General features: G+C 43.9%; 1 protein-coding gene across 2 annotated transcripts in view; it reads right to left on the minus strand.

The window, feature by feature from the left end:
* Positions 1 to 360: 360 nt before the first annotated feature.
* MYH9 (myosin, heavy chain 9, non-muscle) overlaps positions 361 to 14421 on the minus strand; it is a 79303-nt gene continuing 65242 nt past the window's right edge. For both annotated transcript variants that reach the window (XM_010585385.1, XM_010585384.1), the window contains exons 25-41: positions 13446 to 13617; positions 12645 to 12857; positions 12039 to 12183; positions 11302 to 11508; positions 10219 to 10323; positions 8815 to 8967; positions 8213 to 8461; positions 7384 to 7596; positions 6459 to 6671; positions 5942 to 6103; positions 5148 to 5276; positions 4721 to 4809; positions 4395 to 4518; positions 3122 to 3330; positions 2582 to 2690; positions 2052 to 2224; positions 361 to 1877 (exon numbers count right to left, since the gene is read on the minus strand). In XM_010585385.1, the coding sequence (XP_010583687.1) occupies positions 1760 to 1877; positions 2052 to 2224; positions 2582 to 2690; positions 3122 to 3330; positions 4395 to 4518; positions 4721 to 4809; positions 5148 to 5276; positions 5942 to 6103; positions 6459 to 6671; positions 7384 to 7596; positions 8213 to 8461; positions 8815 to 8967; positions 10219 to 10323; positions 11302 to 11508; positions 12039 to 12183; positions 12645 to 12857; positions 13446 to 13617 (2783 nt within the window). In that variant the 3' untranslated portion in view covers positions 361 to 1759. The remainder of the gene's footprint in view (positions 1878 to 2051; positions 2225 to 2581; positions 2691 to 3121; positions 3331 to 4394; positions 4519 to 4720; positions 4810 to 5147; positions 5277 to 5941; positions 6104 to 6458; positions 6672 to 7383; positions 7597 to 8212; positions 8462 to 8814; positions 8968 to 10218; positions 10324 to 11301; positions 11509 to 12038; positions 12184 to 12644; positions 12858 to 13445; positions 13618 to 14421) is intronic.

Consider the following 14421-nt stretch of genomic DNA (forward strand, 5'->3'; position numbering starts at 1 on the left):
TGCACAGTTGTTAGTTACAGACTCAGAAATACCATCTTCAGGCCAAGAACAGAACTAGCTTGGCTCAAATTCACAGCCTCGTGTTTTGAACAGCTAACTCTCTGAGAGCACGCAAACAAGGTGCATTATCGTCCTCCAAAATCCCCGATGTTGGCCACTGCCAGCTGCCTTGGTGATACGCCGAAGGTACCATAACGCCCGATTTCAGCTACAGAGAGTCGCTCAGCATCAGGGGAGGTCTGCAGCGCTGCTGACGGGACAGGCCGATGCTCTGACACCGCAGCCGCTGGTTTTGGAGGCGACGCGTATGGTCCTCGCTGCACCTAGGGAAGGAGGGAACGGCAACACACGCACACAGACTGCAGCACATGGATAATCTTTATTGGTAACATCAGTGGAGCACCAGTAAACCATTACTGACTGTAGTGGTGACACACAGCTGAGGCACATGCTAAGGCACTTTTATTATATATAAAAAAAAAAAAATTAAATTTTTTTGTGACAGCAATTGGGACATGAGGCTCCTGCATTTAGAGCGCTTCAGGCATACAGTATGGTGCTTCATATTTAATTATTTTTACTTCGCTCATAAGTAGGTCTAAATGCAGCATATACAATATGGTTAAGAATACAGGTAAATCCAGCAACCAGTGTACGGTGTAGAAAAGTAAAGACTATCTATATATAACCATGGTCCCAATAGAAAGGCAGTGATAAAGACCTTTATTTTTTTTCTTAATTACTTATTACGAGAGATACAAAGGCCTTACATATATCTGTGCAGATTAAAGGGTTTTTAATATACTCTTAGTCAATGGTGCACAATAACTAATCCCAACCCTTGGTTACAGAGCAGGTGCAAGAGGCTTGGACATGTCAATAAAAGAGGGATTTCCCTCCCCTTATCCCCACCCTCTGCCCACTACCCTATTAAATTCCCCTAGATTCTGTCTATTACCATTAAATATATTTGGTCCCCCAGAGATTCTCAGACAAGCACAAGGACATTGTTCTGCTTCCCCAGCCTGTCATTAACTACTGGTCCACGCTACCTTAGATGAAACCGCTCAGAGGCAGAGACACTAACAGGACATCATTGCACTTCAGAGATCTGTCCGGACAGTAAAAATGAGAAGAAAAAAAAAAGACAACTTTGGCAAGTCCTCCAGGTAACTGGTCCCGAGAGGAGCTTCCCTCTTCACCCCTCCCTGGAAACATGTGAAAGAAGAAAGGGCAAATTGCCATGGCCAAAGCACACCATTTTTCCTGAAACTGCTCCCAAACCATGTGGGTGGGCAGATTAAAAGAGGCAGAAGTCTGAGGTCACTGAACATGATTGCCGAAAGCAAACAAAGAGGGAGGGGAAAGAATACAGGAAGGAGCTTCCCTGCAGCTAGAATCAAAGACAAAAGGAGATTTACAGCAAAAATAATCTTTCCCTAACCCCACTCCCTCCAAACTGTGTAAGGATTCACCAGCAGACATGGCACGGACAGTTCTACAGGCCTTTGTAGTGGCCAAACTGCTGGTCAGATTTCAGAGCCCCGACTCTTTGGCATTAAATACAAAGAGGATTAGGAAACTGGAAAGAGGAGGAAACTAGGAACACAGATGCCCGATGGCTCCAGATACACAGAGCTGGGCTTGCTCTGCAGATCCCCAGCCAATTTAGGAGGAGAGGGTTTGCTGAAAGTCCAATGGAAGAGGGGAGGGTGGATGGGTCACTCCATCACATGTAACCTGGGTCAAATGGGAGGACTTATTCAGTAGCTTTGGCATCACCAGCATCTGCCTTGCCGTCCACTTCCTCATCAGAGCACTCTCCCGCACCCTTCCTGACAATTCGACGTGTGACGACAAACGGCAGGTCCCCACGCCTAGGGAAGGACAGACAGTACGTCAGCAACACAAGGTTTCACTGAACTCACCAAACAGGGCAGGCTCTGGAAAGAGGTAAGGAAGTACCTGGCCACGCCGTTTACTGGGGGCAGTTACAGCAAGACTATGCTGGACTGGCTGCCAAGGTATTGCACAAAATTGCTCTGCCTTACCTGAGTTTGCTCTTCAGGGAGCTGACTTCTCTATTCATTGCATCAGCTGTTTCAGTGGCATCCTCCAGCTCACGCTGGAGCTTCCTACGGGATGCGTTGGCTCGTTGGGCCTCCTCTTCTGCTTCCTCAAGCTGGCGTTTCAGCTGCTTCAAGCGCATGTTTGCCTTGTCCGCCTGAGCGTGTATGGAGGGGGGAAAAAACAGAAGGAAAGAAGGAAAAAAAAAAAAAAAAAAAAATCAGGGTTTCCCCAGAGTTACAGCACAGTAGTTAGAGCAGCAAAAAGCAGAGTTTCCAAAGCCCCCTCTTCCCTTTCTGAAGGGAGCTTCCTAGGACTTGACAGCTCCAAGCTTTTCCTTAAAAGCATTACATTTTCATCTGTATCATCTTGTAATTATCACAGTCAGGGAAAAGAAGAGAAATCCATAGGAAGGTTAATGCTAGAGCCCTCCTACATGCAGATGATGCCTTGGTCATAGAAGGGAAATCCTCCCACCAGAAGACTCACCGATGCTGCAGGTAACTATACGCACCTGATCTTTGAATTGCTCAGCATTACGCCTCTCGTCATCCACCTGCAGCAAGATATCTTTCAGCTTCTTCTCGGCACGGCGCACCTGCTTGCTGGCAGCCTGGCGCTCCCTACACAGAAATACAGTGATGCTCAGACAAGAACTTATCTCCTGTTGTCCCCAACAAGATGACCTGACTCGGGCAAGTTAGAAACAATGAAGATGGCAAAAGTCCTCCTAATTTAGTAAAAAGGGGATGGGTGGCAATGTTTCACAGAAATAGCCAAAAGGCACTGATGTCATACAGATACGACCCTTCTTGCAGCTACAGAGGGGCAGCAAGTGTATTACAGCTGCAGTTTTAAGGGTGGTTAAGTCTGGAAGAAGCTAGAAGTCTCTACAGTGAAAAACAAGGAAGGTTTGCCAAGATCTTACTGCTGTACTACCCAGTATATCTAGGATGAAGCCCTCACTCAGACAAATCAGAATTTGTTCAAAGAGCTTAAAATGCCAGAGTGGGTGGAGGCTCATAAAACAGATGGAGTTTCTACTAGGACATACTTTGTCTCCATGTCCAACTGCTCTTCCAGCTGTGCTATCTTTGCTTCCAAGGCCGTGATGGTAGCCTTGTACTTGGACTTTACTGCACTCTCCATCTCCTGCAGTTTAAGCTTAAGCTCCTTGTTCTGGCGCTCCATCTGCTGGCGAGCGTTCTCATTCTTCTGCGCATTGCTACGCTCAGCATTCAGGTCGGCATTCATCTGATCAATCTGCAGAGAGAAGAAGTACTCAGCATATCGAGCGCTCCAGCCTGAAAGGCCCATTTGTTTCTCAGACACATGCTGACACGCAAAGAAGAAGGACCCTCAGGGTGAGCCGAATACCTGGAATAACTCTGATGCAGAGGGAGCTGTCTGTAGGCAGGGTACTTATCAAAATATCTGAAGTTTACGCAGATTTTCAAAGTAATTCCTTGAATAACAGGTTTATCAACCTCCTCTTAGGCCTAAATTTGCCAATCATGTACAGTGCTCTCTGGGGTGAAGGCCACGATTTGGCACATAACACAGTCATTATCAGTCTTAGTGAATTACAAAAATCCTGAGGCAAGTGGATCCAAAACGTGTGTTTTACTAATTTATCATTTATTTGCTGTCTGTCTACTTCCACTACAAAGCAGCAGCTCAAAAATACTGACTTTCAAGGGTGAAAGGGCAAGAACTCAGTCCAATTCCAAGCCAGGGCTCTGGCTGACAGTCAACCAAGGAAAGAACTATGCTCTCATCCACCAGAGTGAAAAACTGTTTGGAAAACCATCAGCCTAGCTCCTTGGCTTTGGAGCGCTAAGAAAACAACATGCCTGACTCTCAAAGTCAGGCAGATAAAATATGGCAGAGAACAGGCAGATTAAGATCATGGTTTCTATAGCAGCCTAACAAATTCCATATGGTTAGTCCATTTGAAGAAGCATAGAACTGGGAGAAAAGTCATTTTCCAAACATACTGTGGCACTGTTCAGCATGCCAAGTTGGAGCAGCATGCTACAGATCATCTTTCTCATAATCCCTTAATACAGAAAAAACCCAGCCTCTCAGTCCCTTTTCTATAAACTTGGGAGATTGTTCCAGCTACCCAATGATTTAAATGATCAAAACCAGTGAGTTAACATGAGCTCTGACTGCCCACCTGTATTCAGGTGTTTCATCTTGCTTGCACCTATGGACTTCTGAGGGCCTGTGCTGTACACAAAGCAGCAGCTGGCATTACTCAGAGTGCAGTCTGACAATTTACAGACTAGAGAGCCCCTACTGGCACATGCAGCCTGAACAGGTACCTGAAGATTGGCCTTCTTGAGCCGGTCATTGATTATCTCTGTGTTGCCCTGTTCTTCTTCTAACTCTTCCTCCAGCTGAGCTATCCGGGCCTCCAGGCGTCTCTTTTCCTCCATGGCCAGTGCTCTATAGGACACAGAAGCATTAAGGTAGTGTTGGTGGCGTTAATGCCTTGGAGAAAACTTGCCACTTCTCATTTTACAAAATAAGCTCAGTCTTTCAGGAGCAGAGAGGATAGAGGGCATGCTGCAGTCTATATAAAAATAACAGCCTGCAAAGTATTTTCTCAAACCAGCTCCTCCACCCTTAGACAGGGAACATTACTCACCCTTTACCACTGTTGTTGGCAATCTCATCAGCCAGCTCATCCCTTTCTTGCTGGGCCTGGCGCTTGGCACGCTCAGCAGCTGCAAGTTCCTGGAATGAAAACGAGACGGTCAGTGATCCAATGGGAAGCTACCAATTAATGCAGCATAGGAAAAAGTAGTTACTGGTAATGGGTGGTACGGTCTCTAGCTAGATCCAGACTTAATTATAAGACATGGTCTGCTCCCCTCCCACCCCACAGCTTCCTTTGTTTTGCACACTCCTATAGCTGTTAAGAAAGGGCCAAATTCTGTGTGAAGTGGAATTTGTATTTAAGCAGAGCAAAAAGTACAAAAGAAAGGAAATAACCACTCCAGCTTAGACTGCTACACTTTGTTCTTGGCCAAAGAAAATGAACAAACCCTCGACTTGCATGCATATTCCATTACCTCCTGCAATTGGATCATCTCTGCTTCCATGCTCTTCAACTTCTTCTCATTTTCTTTGGCCTGTGCCAAGATCTCTTCTCTGGAAGTACGTGTGTCCTCCAGTTCCCGCATGTAATCCTTCATTTGTGCCTGAAAAGGGAGAACAAAAAAGGATGAATTTCAGAGCGTCCACATTAACAAATTGGGTTTGTTTATCTTACAGGAAGCACGGAGAGGGAATATGGAAATACGGATTCATTAATCTTCAGCTACCAAAAAGGTTGCTCAAAAGAAGAGGAACCATCCTTTTCCCATTTCATAAGTAACACAGAGAAATAGTAATTGAAGGAAACAGGAACGCTTAAATTGCAGGAAAAAAGAGGGGGGAAGGGAGGGTACAGGAAGCTTTCTAGTGAAGCAATGGAATGGACAGCCTAGGGACAATTTGGAGGTTTTCCTACAAACAGATCAGACAAATACCTGTAGAAATTACAAAGGCGTAACAGACCTGTCTTGGGGCAGGAGAAGGCCTAAGTGATATTTAAGTCCCTCTAGCGTTGCAGCTCCGTAATACTTTCCAAACCACTGACATGAGGCAAAGCACTAGAGTGGACTTCCCCTACAGCTTGTCTCCCAGGGAGTTAAACAGGCAGAGCAGGGTTAGAAGGATATCTGAAATGTCAATAAATCTTTTGCAGTAAATTGCTACAAGGTTCTGCTGCTCTTGTGACAGTGAAGCATGGTTCTTATGAGGTGAAATCTTGTATCCCATTTCCCTGGGTAAATGCTCTACACTGACAGTTGCAGTGTCTCACCTGCAGTTTGCGGAGCTGCTTGATGGCTTCTTCACGATTCTTGTTAGCAGTGTCTATATGGCTTTCCAAATCCTTCAGGTCCATCTCTAGCTTCTTCCTGGCAGCTACAGCAATGGAGCGCTGTTTTCGTTCATCTTCCAATTCCACCTCCATCTCTCGCACCTGTATGGAGAAATACAGGCATCAGCATTTCAGCTCCTTGATTTCCCAACAGCCGCTTTTTGCATCCCCCTTTCAAACTGTACAGAAGTGCAAGCATGTGACTTGTTTTCATTCTTCCTGGCAGGGGGATGGGGCTAACATTCCTCACTAATAAAGCTACATGGGTTCCTTTGATAGCCAAAGGCTGTTTGAACAATTATGCACACAAGGGGGAAAGTCTCTCACAGCTTTGCAGCGCTGCCTGAAGAGTTACCATTAACAAGAATCTGTGGATTGGCAGTGTCTGTCTAACCATCTTTGGACACAAGTGCTTCTGTGTACGGAACACTTTCAAGATTTACAGAGCAATTCTTACTTGTCTAATCAGCTGTTTCTTCTTCTCTTCATTCTGTTCATCACGTCCCTGGAGATCACGGTCAAACTGTGCCTTCATGGCCTGTTGGTTCACTTCTAGACGCAGTTTGGCATCCTCTGTGGCCTGCAGTTCATCTTCCAGCTCTTCCAGCTGTGTCTTCATCTCCTCCACCTGCTGCTCCAGGGCTCGCTTAGCCTTCTCCAGCTCATGGACCTACAGCACAGTACCACACATGAGGTTTCCTCAAAGAGTGCAGACAATTTCACCTATCCTAAGAGCAAAAAAGTCTAAGAACAGCCACTCACATGAGATGGGATACAACACACTGAATCTGTCCCCTGTATTAGGGCAGAGATACCCCTCAAATCCAGCTGCTCGCATACCTGCAAGCTGCCAGTATGAATCATAATTACCTATTAGTTCTGGTCATGTATGTGTGGTGGTGGGGAGAAAAAGAAAAGCATCTGTTAGCCCAGTCCTGACCTACTGCAGACTTATCAGAGCTGGACACCTCTGGTTCTGACAGAATTCAAGAAAATACTTTTTAGCCTCTGATTATTTTTTTTTTTCCTTCCTGCTTATCATAACATTTTTTGTCTTGAAATATTGGGGTTACTGTCTTCCACTGCCTGGCTAATCCCTGTGTTTTACATATCAGGCTCACATCGTACCTTCATCTTTGCCACAATGATACCAGTTAATTTTCAGTTTGCCACTACCTCATTTGGGTCATTTCCAAGCTCTTCCAACCCATCTTTCCCACCTACTAATGTAATACAAACATAACATTCAAAAACTCACAATGTGTGCAGTGTTCTCTACTACATCCCTCTGTGTTCACACTAGCATAAGCTTTTTGCAGTATTAAACTAACAGTATCACCTGTGTGACATTTCCTGCCCAGATACTTCAACTTCATACTTACACTTTTCCCAACATCATCCTTTGAACTCATCAGGTCTTCCATCTCTGTGCGGAACTGCTTATTGATTCGTTCCAGCTCAGCTTTCTGCTCTATGGCCTCTTCCAGGGCTCTGGCCAGGGAGAGGGCCTTGGTCTCCTTCTCACGGGCTTCTGCCTCAGCATGGTCCCGTTCTTCTGCATACTTGGCAGAGATGTTCTTCTCCTCTGCCAATAGCTACAAAAGCACAGCATCAGTATTCTGAGACATTACTGACAAATTTCTAACAAGGTAAACATGCATTTTTTCTTTACTGCCTTCTTGATAGTGTTCTGCCATGGATAGAAGGAACCAAGAAAATGCAGCTTCAATGAATGAAGCATGCCACCCCACCTTTAATAACTGTGCTGACCCCAAACGAACAAACTTCTGATTCTCTAGGCCTCCAATCTATTCTTTCCAACCTTCCCTCAAAGATGATCTGCAAACACCTTTGAACTTGGTCTTGATATAAATGTTATCCCTTTGGGAAAAGGAGCATCGCTAAACTTTTTATGCATGGAACAGTATTAATTTACTTCTATGAAAGCTTATTTCTCCACTCTATGTGCTATGCCTTAGTTCAGAAATAATATGCATTCTCCAAGTAGCATTGCTTAGGTATTCTTAAAGCAGACCCGTCAACAAGGGCAGGTTGGATGGGGCTTTGAGCAACATGGTCTAGTGGAAGGTGTCCCTGCCCATGGCAGGGGTGGTTGGAACTAGGTGATCTTTAAGGTGCCTTCCAACCCAAACCATTCTATGATGCTATGATAAGATACACCTACTGAATGCCCAGTGACTGAAGTCGTACCTGATCAAACTTCTTCTGCTTCTTCTCTAGGTTGGAAACAATCTGCCGCTGATGATCGAGGTCCACAGCGAGGTCATCCAACTCTTGCTGCAGGCGGGTCTTCGTTTTTTCCAGCTTGTCATACGCAGCTGTCTTCTCTTCATAACGCTGGCTCAAGCCCTCCAAGTCCTTCTGCAGCTTCTTCCTGGCTTCCTCTGCTGACTCAAGGCAGCCCAGACCATCATCCATCTTCTTCTTTGCGTCTATTGCCTGAAGGAGAGAAAAGATAGCACATGAAGCCACACCACAGATAACACTATACAGTACCAGAAGTTGAGGAAATAAGTCTGCTCATTTCTGAAGGTACTACTCCCCCCTCAAATAATACTGTAGGACTGAATTCCCAAAGGGATTCCTGGATAGAAATCTACAAGCAGTTCATATGATTATCATCAGAGACCTCTTCATCTCCCCTCTCATCCAAATCAGCAGGATCACCCTTTCCCAGGAAGGGTTCTGCTACTAGAAGTCAATTCTGCATTTAGATTTTACTTCCTTCAAGACAGACCTACGTTTATGCTTCCTCTCAAAAGTCATTGGTTTACAGGATGCAGATTTTGTACCTGTTGCTGAAGAATAGAGATCTGTTTCTCCAGGTTTCTCTTTGTCTCCTCTTCTTCTTCCAGTTGCTCTTTGAAACTGTTCTTCTCATCCTCCATTTGCTTCAGCTTAGTGCTGAGGCTCAGTTTTAGGCGGGTCTCCTCCTGCAGCAGCTCCTATAAAGCAAACAGCCCAGTGGAATTCAGCACTGCTCCTTGGCTTTAAAGGCTCACAATCCTCACCCACTCTCTCCAGAATGAGTACTTTTGAAGTTGAGTTTAAGTATGCAACTTATTTCACAGATAAGACAACCAAAGCCAGAATTTAAATAATTGTCTTCCAGATAGTCAGTATAGAAACAAAATATTCAGAAGGGTCCTATTCTCTTGTGCACTCTAATGATTAAAGTATACTACTTTACTACACAAGCCATGCACAGTCCTTTCTGGAGCCCTCTGAGTAGCACACAAAGCATTAAAACCTTTCCCAACAATAGCGTGACTGTACTCTGCTACATGACTTTCTCATATTCAAGTATCAAAGAAACAGACAACAGGCTAAAGTGATTTAGCATGATCAAAAACAACGTTAGTCTTAGCAGAATTGTAAGACACTGGTCATTTATCAACAGCATTTATTGACTTATGCTGTGAGTGCTTGAGCTGAAGGATCTGTAGAGACTAGTAAGACCAGTCTTCAAACTAGTGCGTAATTTTTTGTATAGTGCACTACCTTTGAATCTGTTTTTTAAAAACAGGAATAAGTAGACAGAACATCAATGACTGTTTAAGGTTACTCAGTATCTGAGGTTTGGCATGCTCTTCCTTTCTTTGCCTTCCAACCTTCTGCTTGGTACTCCATGCTTTACCAAAAGACTTATATTCTATTAACTGTAAATGGTTGTTTTATCCCAAAGAATAACACTAAGCATGATTTTTTCCTGAGAAAATACCAAATTATTTGAATCTATCACTTCCCCAACATGCACTGGGAAATAAAATTTTCTGCTTAACTTTACAAATTTGCCAGAAACCACAGACACAGGCACACACACACACACACAAACAAAACCCCTATCAAATATTGACTATGAAGATCTCAAAAAAGAACTTAGCATTCCAGTGCAGTTCTAGCATTAAGGAGCTCTCTAGCAGAAAGGTGATAAAGGAGGATTTCTAAATCTAAGACAGGGAAAGTTACATATGTTTCACATACTGAGGAAGCGGAAGGAAGATAAACAGCTTGTTTCTGCAGAAATGCTCTGAATACCATGCAATATAACCCCTTAGCAAAAACCAGCCAGATCCAATCCTTTGAAGTGTTGTATATCCAGTATTTAATGGTGTCCAGAGTGATTTCTCACTTTAGAATTTGTAATGGACACTGGCTGCACCACACACAGCTGCCTTGGCTTCCAAAGCTCTCACCTGCGTATCCTGAAGCTGTGATTCCAGAGCAGAGAAGTCCTTTGCTAATTTGATTGATTTGCTGTCAGACTGGTTCAAAAGACCTGTGACATTGTCCAACTCGACCTGAAGGAGAGATCAGAGCATCAATTATTAAATGCATCAGCAAAAACAAAGCCAGGAACAGGCGAGCAGTTCCGAGACCCAAAAGTGAAAACGGAGGCACCTCTCAACAGTAAAGCATGTGTATAATCTCTCACAGGAATGAATGCATCATTTCCAAAGTCCCAGGGATGAAATACAAGAAGTTGAAAACAGATTTTTACTTGGGATCACCTCTGTTGCAACAGCCTTCTGGTTTTGGTTGTTTTGGTATTTTCAAGGCCTATATGAGATTTTAGACAGCCTGACAAGAATTTTAAAAGCTTCTATTAAACTAACTCTCTTCTATTTTATACTATCTGCTTCAGGACTATATCTAGAGTCTTAAAATTACATTTTCACACTCCAAAAGATACTGCACACACCAGCAATGCCCAACTTCTAATGACAACCCTCCATAAAAGAGACGGCAGAAGACAATGCTCCACGTGAGTCAAAGGGATTTGTTGTTCCCTTGAAGAAAGGAGAAGAAAACCCTAAATTTCCACATCACCCTTGAGCCACCCCTCATCACCATCAACCACATTACAAAGCATCAAGACACTGTCTTCCAAATTAGTTACACAATCATCAGTCTGTTTGTGCCATTTCAGGTCCACAAGCAGCTGAATGTTTACAGAACTGTACTGTACAAACTGCTGCATGCTGAAGGGGAGCAGACATGCTGATACTTTAAGGCTTCAAAACTCAAATGGCAACTGGTTATTTCACCTTCTCAGGGCTGCTCATGAGAAGCGACATCAATCCAAATGTCCTGCCCTGGCAGTGAGTTAAGGAGTATGCATAGTCCTTGGGAAGCAAACTATGGATTTGCTTTTTGTAGGAACTTCATCCTCAGGAGGAACAAGATTTTTGAACTAGCTATGGGGAGGTACCATCCTACAACCTTTTCTCTCTAGCCCTGGGCTGAATCAGAAGCTAAGGAAAACCTGTGCCACTCACCTGCAATTTGTTAACCTTCTCAGCCAGTTCAGTCTTCACTCTCTCACCTTCTGTAAATTTCACCTGCAGTTCTTGGAGCTGAGCATCTATTTTTTTCCGCTTGTGCTCAGCATCCCCTTTACCCTGCAGAAGAACCTTCACCTCATTGGATAGTTCAGCCCTCTCACTTTCCAGAGCTTGTTTTGCTTTTTCAAGATTTGCTTTCACCTGAGGGAAAAAAAAACAAAACGGCAAAACCCCTCAGACTTTAGATATGGCAGGATCCTTCCACCGAGTACTCCCCCCCGACCCCCCGAACAAGCAAGCTAATGTTGCACGTGTAGCAGATAAGTTGTAGACTGCTTACTCAGAAAAAACAACTTGACAGCTTGTCACTGATAAGCAGGAGACAATGTAACAATCAGAGAAGATGACAATACAGGAGATAGTCTTGCACCATCAGATTTCCAAATTAAAGGTTGTACAAGTCAACAAGTGCTAGCAGTGAAAAGAATGTCTTGGCTATGCAGTATAACATGCCTGATGGGGAAAAAAGAATTAATGCAACTATTTAAAACAACTTCACATATGCTTCATAGTGAAAAATGATCTACCAAGAGAAGAAGAAGAGCACATGTATCAGAAGCCTAGTATCATGAATACTTCATCTTCTTCTGCAGCTTTAAGATATTGTCATAGAGCAGCTATCATTTCAGGGAGGTTGACTGCTTTGGCCTTGTGTTTTCTGTTCCACATACCCGTTTGGTTTGTTCTAACTGCTCTGCTAGCTCTTCAATAGCTTGTGAATGTTTCTGCCTCATCTCTTGGATTTGAGCCTCATGAGTCTTTGCCTCATCTTCAAGGGTCTTCTTCAAAACCGTTACTTCTTGTTCTCTCTTTGACCTGCAAAATTCACAAAGTCCATTTAGATGCCAAGGAAAGAATCAAACAGATGTGTATAACCACCAACAGCATTTCTAATGCAGGAAAATGCCAAGGTCTGTTCAGCCCTTTGAGCTACAAAGACACTTGTCAAAGTTAGAACTTAGCATTGCACCCTTCTTAAGTTCAAGCTGGCAGCATTACTTTCAGCCTAAGAAGGAAAAGCCTGAAAGTATGAATGTTTCAGGGGTATCACTAACACTATGGTTTGGGAGCAAATTAACTTTCTTACATCAGAAATGCAGGTAATGCAGTCTTGACTACAGCTTGCACACTACCTCCTTCTGTAGTCACTGAGGCTGCTAACCAGCCTACCCTGATAAAGGCAAAGACTTGCTTTGGTAAGAGACTGGATGAGGCAGCACTTATTAAAAGTCAAAACCAAAACCAAGTAAGACAACACATCTACATGCTGGAGTTACCTGAGCTCTTGCTGAGCAGCTGTAGAATCTAGCGTGTCTTCTAGCTCCGTTTTCAATGCTTCCAGCTCTTCTCCCAGATCCCGCTTCTGTTTTTCAGCTTTATTCCTGAATGCTCTCTCTGACTCCAGGTCTTCCTGCAGCTCAGTGATCTGGGATTCGAGTTCCCTGATCTTTTTCAGGGCCATGTTCTTCTGAGCTGCCTCTTCTTCCACCCTGTGTTCAACATAGGGTTCTGGTCAGAGCCAGATTTAAACTGTATGTAAATTAAAACCACCTGTCTTACTAAGAATAATCAAGAAAAAAGCTGGTATTGGTCAGCTCTACAATATTACATTCAAACTTTGATCCATACATCATCTACAAATTCTAAGTTCTATTTCTCAGTACTTGAGAGAGCACGATTACTTACCTTAAAGAAGGGGACAGAGAGAGACTGACAACAGAAGAAAGCAGAAGAGAAAGCACCATTTTACATTGGAAATTGGACACTTTACTGAATAGACGAATGTAGCAACTACCAGAGAGGCAGTGTGTTGCCACTACTTTTGAACCCCCTCTGAATTCTTACTGCTCCAGTGAAACACGTGCAGTGCACATTACATTCATAGTCTAGCTCTGTACAGAGAATGTGGCAGTGAGCAGCAGCCAACAAACTCTGATGCCGAGGACATGGATCTTAACAGTTCACAGGCTGAAATACAATAGCCACAGATTCCATTTAGTCCCTATTCCAAAGTGACATGAGACAAGAAATACTTCCCAACCTGGTGGTCCCTGAACCCTGCAGGGTCAGGTTCTCACCTAGCTAAGGCTGCCTGCAGCTCCTCTTCCTTCTTGGCCAGCTGCATTTTCAGTTCTGCAATCTGAGCCTGCAGCTCAGCAATCTGGTCATGCAGATCACTGGAGTCCCCTTCAAGCTTTCGACGAGTCTTTTCCAATTCTTGCCTCTGCTTTTCTTCACGTCGCAGACGTTCTGATGGAGATGGGGACACATTAAGTTACACAAACGACACATACTCAAAGAACGTTGTACGAGCAGAGAAAATAAAGCTATTTAAGCAATACTTTCTTTCCTAATAATACAACTGGCCAAACCGTAGCTGGAGTGCATTATTCTGTCAGGACCTATACATGCAACTGCCCCCATATTTTGCCATCAAAACATACCTGGGCAATTTCCCTTTCCCTCATTTTATAGCCAAACCTCCTTCCCCTCTTTCACTGTAGTAAACAGTGCCAGCACAATGCCAGTCTTTCCCAACATCCGCACCACACAGGCATAACCACTCACTAAGTGATGCTGAACACAAGGTCTGTTCTCCCTTTACTGAAACTAAATAGGCTGTCTCCTGCTACGTTAACCTGGGCGGTCTCCAGATGAAGTGCCTCTAGCTTGAACTCTGAAGAACTTGTGTCAACAGGATATCAGAAAGAGTACTAACCCTGACAGATTGATGCTGTTGGAAGTAGAAAAGTGGAGACACTTCCACAGCAGGAGAAGAAAGAGAACCAGCCTCTCTTCTCCATTGGCCTGCTGCTTTGGAGAGGATTTTTATTTAGATCAAGGGCTCAGCTGACAAGGCACATAACCTTCAGCCAGCCCACTGAACAGCTCTATCAAACCGATCAATAGCATACACACTATAGACTAATTTTTAACCCCTCAGAAACTGGAGAGGACTAAAACTCTAGAAATTAAACTGAAGTTCAACAAACTTTAACAAGAAACCACCTAAAACTAAACTAAACAGGCAAGTCCTTTGCAGGATCTGCCTTT

This window comes from Haliaeetus leucocephalus, unplaced genomic scaffold (genome assembly GCF_000737465.1).
Source record: "Haliaeetus leucocephalus isolate CR32 unplaced genomic scaffold, Haliaeetus_leucocephalus-4.0 Scaffold101, whole genome shotgun sequence".
Lineage (NCBI taxonomy): Eukaryota > Metazoa > Chordata > Aves > Accipitriformes > Accipitridae > Haliaeetus > Haliaeetus leucocephalus.